This window comes from Mizuhopecten yessoensis, unplaced genomic scaffold, assembly GCF_002113885.1.
Source record: "Mizuhopecten yessoensis strain PY_sf001 unplaced genomic scaffold, ASM211388v2 scaffold3427, whole genome shotgun sequence".
NCBI lineage: Eukaryota > Metazoa > Mollusca > Bivalvia > Pectinida > Pectinidae > Mizuhopecten > Mizuhopecten yessoensis.
This window is the reverse complement of record NW_018405039.1, coordinates 307,854-315,773: the sequence shown is the minus strand read 5'-3', so window position 1 is coordinate 315,773 and position 7,920 is coordinate 307,854. Positions and strand designations below refer to the sequence as shown.

The window sequence follows — 7,920 nt, the reverse complement described above, 5'->3', positions numbered from 1 at the left end:
AATTAGTATTGCATTAATGTATATCAATTTAATAAATGCTGAAATTGTGTGATTTTCTTTTATTTGACATTTTATAATAAAACCATATACATACAGTAATTGCATGCAAGAGTTATCTTTCAAGAAAAACTTCACAGTAGTGAAATATGTAGCCGGTTTCCTGAAGTACAGAAAAATGGACACATGCGACTCATTGATAAGAGCGAAGCTCTCGGGTGCCGTATGATAGTTTTTTATGAATGTATTAAAATGGGTTATGTTATGATTCAAAAATTATACTATACTATCACGGAATTAGATTAAATGAGCTAAGTCCTTGATACCACGGAATTAGTCCGTGGTGATACTATTGAAACAAATGTACGAGCTTCGCTCTCTCCAGGCCATGCCTGAGTCAAATTTAAAAAAAAACTGAATTAATGCCTGGGTTGCTTTAAAATACTTTAATATTGAGAGAACACACTGATCTGTCAATAACAAACATACAATATACATCACAACTCTAGACTCATTAGAATATGCGGAAATTGTGATACTGTCTCCCTACATTGGATACTAGGGATGTACTTCCTATTTCTGTTTATTAATACACTCATTCGACCTTAAATATTCCGGTTGGAGATACCGGGTCTAAAATTAGTATCTTCTGAAATCAGGGTCGTGCAGAGCGTCCGCGGGATAAACGTGACAAGTGAAGTATCAAGTCGCTAGAACACATTTACTCACTAGTGAGGCGCCACTAGTAAAGTTAAATAGGTAGTAAAGTGTCATCTCGAACTTTGATTACAATGTTATGTTCGAGAAAGGATAGTGAATAGTTATGCATTCACACCAATGCAACACACCTGTCGTATGATTGAGTTGCCACAATTCCTCTTGGGTCTAGTTGCACGTGCTTTCAACTGTTCAAAGTCAGGAAACAGATCTGACTGTGTGAGTAATGCAACAAAACTAAAAACTATCTTGTAAACGATGCAGAGGCTTGTGCTGCGATCTCACCCAATAAGAAGTGTTACCTTATCCTTTTCTATTCAACACTACCTTTTTTACCACAATCTTCATGTAACCCCTAGATCTATAACCGGATTAGTTAATCTGTTTCAGTCACAGTGTCAGAAAATACATACCACAACGTCATATTGGAGAGGTAAGGAAAGGTCCAAGAGGAATAAAGATGAACAAATATCGTTCTTTAGAAAGAGCAACACATACGTTGCTGACCAGAAAGGTGAATCTGGTAATGACAGAAAATCAAACAAAAGAAAAAACGATTTTCCATATAGACATGATGAACTTCAAGGCAGCAGTGACTATCATACCAGGAGAGATCACCATAGAAATCACTCCATGAGAAAGGATAAATACAATGTTGGACAACACTATAATGAACAGAAAGAAGCTGTACAATCACCTGAAATTCAAGACACTAATGAATAGGATGATAATTTTGGGAACCTGTCAAGAGATGTTAAGGGGACTCTTCCAAAATGGCTACAGGATGAAAAGTAGGTACCGGCTGTGACAACAGTTTTCAGAAAAAAGTGACAAAGTACAGTCTTGCACAACAGGATAAAATCTCACTGTTAAGTTATCTTGGAGACCCAGGAGCTAGAGATGATCGATTGCCTGGATTGTATAGATTTCAGATGTCCCTGGTTAGAATCCTGGTATAGTTGGTAGTGATTCCATATTTTCAATCCTTTTACCGAAGTCTGTTCGAACATTACAGAATAACAAAACCTAGGTTGTAAAGAGTACTTTCTTTGCGGGCAAAGACTTTGAAAAAAAATGGAATACTTTTATCAGATCTAGACTGGTATTCTTGATGGTGATCAGCTTCTCTGTTCATTCAGATTTTGGATTTCCCATTATTAAAGTTCTAGTTTGGCCATTGCATTTTTCACTACTGTTACATCATCAATTCTAAAAGACACTTAGTATGTTTCCCTAGGAATCAGTAATAATCCTTTAGTGACCCTTACCTGGCATGTACTGTCCCTTAATGACACCTGATACTGACTGTTCTGAGGAAAACCCAACATTTTGTGCTATATTCGGGCACCTGGTACTAGTAGTTCATCAAGAATGGCAGATATTTTGTGTTACATAAAAACACCGGATACATGTACCGGTTGTTACTTTACAAAAACCAATACTTATAGATACATCACTGATTTGTACTATTCCATACATTATATACATGTAACTTATGCTTTTCCTCTGGGAACCCAATAGTTGGATCATGTTTGCTTGGGGAAAACTTATATCAAGTGGGAAGGGGAATTAATTACTGGTAGCCTGAGGGAATATCTTTCGTCAATCTAATTAAAATTATATCTTCACATCGCTCCCGTTTACTGATATGTCGCGTTGAAGATCTAACAACATCCCGTAGAGGGTCATGTTCAGGCGACCTTTGCATTAACCAATCAGATGAGAGCTTACGCATTTCTGTAAGTGATGATGTAATGATTTCGGAACACACTTGCTATGATAAAAGACCGAGAGGTGTCAAATGAGCATCGAAAATGGCGGCGCCCATGACACCACGCCGTGTCTATCTACAAGACAACGTTTGTACAATTTGTGGATTTTGCTTTGAAATAAGAGAGACTTCCTCTTCTGGTGATGTTGTCGTTTAAAAGTTTAACAACCTGAAACTAAAATTAACCAATGACAGGCTTCGCAATATTCAAACTATCACTGGACCAGACGAAAAAGTGGATTTTGGGCTACGAGGTGTCTGCATTAAATGCTACAGGTCCTGCTTTCTGATTGGTTTTAAAAAAGAGTTATGTTGCGTTTTGATTGGCTTGTTATAAATATGATAATGCATTCATGTTGACCTCTGACGTGACCCTCTACGGGATGTTGTTAGATCTTCAACGCGACATATCAGTAAACGGGAGCGATGTGAAGATATAATTTTAATTAGATTGATCTTTCGTCAATAACTAGCTAAAAATAAATGTTTATAGTAATACAGTAAACTTGGTAGGTCAGTTTGCCTATCATTATGTTCATCATCTCCACCATCTTCTAGGGCCTAACTTATAAATGTAGCATAGGAATATTTAGTTTTTAAACCTAAATACTATAAATAAATGTCTGATATTACAGGAAACCTGACTGTATTTAGTAAAATTTTGGAATTGAGTATGGATCATAGCTTTAAATTTATTCCATTACAGCCTTGGTGAATCTTATGAGATGGAAAAGCCTCATCGCCCACTCTTAGTGGAAAATCGACGACACAACCAGGACTGGTACTTCAAAAAGATTGTGAAGATGGGAAAGGAAGGAAAGGTATTTGATAGATTAATTAGCCAGATAAAGGTAAAAGAAAAAAAGTCATTCCTTGAACAATTCTTACCATATATGTATTTGTTATTTTTATACATGTTTCTGAATACAAACAGAATATTGATTGATGACTGATTTGGATTTTTTGCGGACATTTTGGAACCCCGAGTTATTTATTCCACCATAGTATACATGGTACATGTATATGTCTATGTTATGAAAATTGATGATGATAATCCAGTAACTTTAATAAGGCTGTTAACAAACATTTAACATGTACATGTGATGCCTGTGTCTTTATTTCACAACTAGCTGTACATTTTTATCAATTTTTCTATAACTGGATGATATATTGTAAGGATACAAGACATGATAAGGACAAAGAAGCATGACCCTTCACCTTGAGCAAGTTGAGCAAAGTTTTTGTATGGCTGGTGAAAGTCAGTTACTTGGCACAGCTCTCCTTGATGGGAGACCCTATCTCCTACTTTGGGCCTGAACACCTCACAAGCTTCACAAGGTTTAGAAACCCACAATAATGTTAACTAGACCATTCCAATTTCATCCTGAAGATGACAGTAGAGAATATGCCACATTGACACATGATTCCAGTGTCACTGTCAAACACAATATCATGCAGAATATATAACAGAGTGTGTCTGTCTATCTGACAAACATATGTATGCTAAAGAAAATTATTTTTGTGTTTGTTTAAATCTTTGAAGATATTCATATCGCACTGTGACACCCTGTAACACCTTTCTGTTATGTGTCGGATACAATCTAGTACTTCCCAATGGTGAGTCTGTGGGTGGACTTTTCCAGCTTCTGAACTGATCTGATACTTTTTCATGCCTGCATGAACGACATTAGGAGTCAGGACATGATAGTATTGTAAATGAGAAGACTTAGAGCATCAATACATTAACATTTATTTAAATGTATATACTTTTAAATGACAAGCAAGTAAGTAATAACGTACAGATCTGTATATGTTGTGTTGTATATAGATTTAAGACATACCTGTATACGTACTGTATAATGTGTTAATATATTTAATACTTATCACTTCGTTATATAATTGAAAGGTGCTGGAGGCCATTGCTGTCCTAGATGACTGGATGTTAGTTAGAGACCGGGTCATGCCCAATGAAGATATTTATACAGCCATCATAGGTATCATTGGACGTACCGGAAATGCATCCCTGGCATTTGCACACTTCAAAAAGGTCAGTAAGGCATAAGGAACACAAGTTAAGTGACATAAGGATCACAAAGTTAAGTGACATAAGGATCACAAAGTTAAGTGACATGAGGATCACAAAGTTAGGTGAGACATAAAGATCACAAAGTAAAGTGACATAAGGATCACAAAGTTAAGTGACATAAGGATCACAAAGTTAAGTGACATGAGGATCACAAAGTTAGGTGAGACAATGATCATAAAGTTAAGTGAGACATAAGGATCACAAAGTTAAGTAACATAAGGATTATAAAGTTAAGTGAGACATAATGATCAGAAGTAAAGTGAGACATATGAACCACAAAGTTATGTGAGACATAAGGATCACAAAGATTTTGGAGACACAATGATCACAAAGTTAAATGAGACATCAGGATAATAAGGATCATAAAGTTAAATGAGACATAAGGATAATAAGGATCATAAAGTTAAGTGAGACATAAGGATCACAACTTTCAGTAACATAAGGATCATACAGTTAAGTGAGACATAAGAATCACAAAGTTAAGTGAGAAATAAGGATCACAAAGTTAAGTGATACATAAAGGTCACAAAGTTATGTGATACATAAGGATCACAACTTTTAGTAACATAAGGATCATACAGTTAAGTGAGACATAAGGATCACAAAGTTAAGTGATACATAAAGGTCACAAAGTTATGTGATACATAAGAATCACAACTTTTAGTAACATAAGGATCATACAGTTAAGTGAGAAATAAGGATCACAAAGTTAAGTGATACATAAAGGTCACGAAGTTATGTGATACATAAGTTTCATGGTATATTTGGTTGTTGGGCATGAGAGGGGAACACTGTCATGCTTTTAGTTTTACCTTTGGGTTTTGCCCCATCCCTGGAGACGTATTTGCAATATTAGTTATAATTAGAATACTCTTATCTAAGCTTTCTCTACCATAAATTTGAAGAAGAAAATGTATTCTACATTCTTATTTTTCAGATGAGAGAATATGGTCTGAAGCCAAATGAAGCGACATTTACAGCTCTCTTTAACGCTTGTTCAAATTGTCCTGATCAGGAAATTGCCAAAAAGAAAGGAAACTATCTTCGAAATTATATGCGGCGAACCGAGGTGATACCGAACATCATCACCTATAATGCCATCATAAAGATGTTTGGGAGATTTGGAGACCTACCTAATGCTTTCCTCGTAGCAGATGAAGCCTTGTCAAATAGACGTAGAGCAGACTCTTTCTTCTACGGCAGCCTTTTGTCTGCAGCAATCAGTGACAAGGAAGAAGGACTTCTTTATGCCATTGAAGTAAAAATCTGTCCAATGGTATCCCTGTTTATGTGGATATTGTGCTCGTATACTAGACATGTTTTGGTCACCTCAGATATAGTTTTGTTTGACCTGTTTTAATTGCCTTTTGTCCATCATTGTCCATAAACATTTTATCTTCTTCTCAAAAACTGCTGAAACAATTTCAATAAAAACTTAGGAGGGAGATTTCATGTCCAGAAATTAGCCAAACATGTTGATTATATGGCTTCTACCCCAAGGGTCCTGAGGGATAGGGGCAAAAGGGGTTGAATGAGCTGAAAATTTGACCAATTTTCTCCATACCCAAACATTCTGGAATCAAACACTCTTCATCAATGAAAATATCCTGAAGGACTTTATCAAGTTGTTTCTGTGTTATGTATTCCGTCCTGGAAGAGGGGATAATAATTTTACTAAATATGTACCCTCTCCCCTGCTATTCAAACTAGAGGTATTATGTCTGTGTTCCATCTGTCCAATCCTTCTGTCAGTCCTACTCTTTGTCATCATATTAATTGCTGTAATTTGAAAACAAATTCATTTTCCCCCTTAAATTATTATTAAAATTGATAATTAGTTGTGAAACGCCGTTACAATGTGATGCCTTAAAAGAATGTCCACACTTAAATCCCTATTCAATTCACCAAGCTCCCTACATTGTGTGTTACAGTCATCACATGAAGACATGGAATGTAATTGTACCTTGCTTTTTTATACATGAATATTACCATGTCGTGTCACAACATCAACAAACTTACAACTCTGGTAACTGTTCAGGCACTCAGACCTCTTGTTGTGAACGCCGTGCTAGACTTAATGTGGAGGATGTATAGACTAATGTAAACAGCTGTGTACACCATACACTGTATACTACACAGGTTTGTGACTTAGCGGTCTGAAGCTGCATGTTTTGTGATTTAGCTGCCTATAATTGTATGATTTGTGAATTACCCAACAAATTTGCATACTAGTGGATCAACAATGTCCCTTTAAGTAATTGGTGCATGGAATTCTATGTGATATATGACTTTGCCATCTTTAAAAAGTTATTTACACTACTGTTTGTGATTTGTGACTTTGCTTTCAGTAAATAGATATAGATACCTCAGGTATACTGTACATGATAATGTGTTGAAATACTAAGGTTAAATATTTCACAGCAAATAATAACTTCAACAATACTAAAAAAGATGATTTTTAATCATAATAAATGGGTATTTATTATGAACAAATAAATATTCAGGGCAAGTTAGAACAAGAGGCCCAATGGGCCTGAATCACTTAATCTCATACTTGTAATCTTAAAAGTGGACTAATATACAGCTACAGGCAAAATATCTGTGTTCGACCCATTTGAATCTATTAAATGATTTAAACATATGACGCCTGTGACCTTGAAAGTTTTAGTCTTCCGTCCCGGCATACTTCTGGCTAAATATCATTACCCTAGACCTTTTGAATATTCAGAACAAGTCATTTAAAGATTTAAACATATTTGATCCCTGTGACCTTGAATATGAGCAAAGGTCATTCATTTGAACAAACTTGGTAACCCTTTATCCCAGCATGTTACTGGCCAAATATTATTATTTAAAGGTTTTAAACATATTTGACCCCTGTGACCTTGAAAATAGGTGAAGGTCATTTATTTGAACAAATTTGGTAGCCCTTTATCCCAGTTTGTTTCTGGCCAAATATCATCACCCTAGGCCTTTCGGTTATTGAGAAGTTGTTTAAAGTAAAATATTGACGCTGGCCGGACGCCGCACCACGGCATAAGCTAGCTCACTTGGCACTTTGTGTATTCTACTGTCTGTTTGGCCTGGAGTTGTTTACATGACATACACAACTGTAGTTCTACTGTCTGTTTGGCCTGGAGTTGTTTACATGACACACACAACTGTAGTTCTACTGTCTGTTTGGCCTGGAGTTGTTTGCATGACACACACAACTGTTGTTCTACTGTCTGTTTGGCCTGGAGTTGTTAACATGACACACACAACTGTAGTTCTACTGTCTGTTTGGCCTGGAGTTGTTTACATGACACACACAACTGTAGTTCTACTGTCTGTTTGGCCTGGAGTTGTT

At 36.1% G+C, this 7,920-nt stretch overlaps 1 protein-coding gene across 1 annotated transcript in view; it reads left to right on the top strand.

Annotated features, from left to right (window-relative positions):
• The first annotated feature begins 647 nt into the window (after positions 1-647).
• LOC110447460 (pentatricopeptide repeat-containing protein 1, mitochondrial-like) overlaps positions 648-7,920 on the top strand; it is a 20,836-nt gene continuing 13,563 nt past the window's right edge. Inside the window, 5 exon segments of the mRNA XM_021493169.1 lie at positions 648-1,505; positions 3,192-3,306; positions 4,392-4,532; positions 5,509-5,756; positions 5,758-5,829. Of these exon segments, the coding sequence (XP_021348844.1) occupies positions 3,211-3,306; positions 4,392-4,532; positions 5,509-5,756; positions 5,758-5,829 (557 nt within the window). The 5' untranslated portion in view covers positions 648-1,505; positions 3,192-3,210.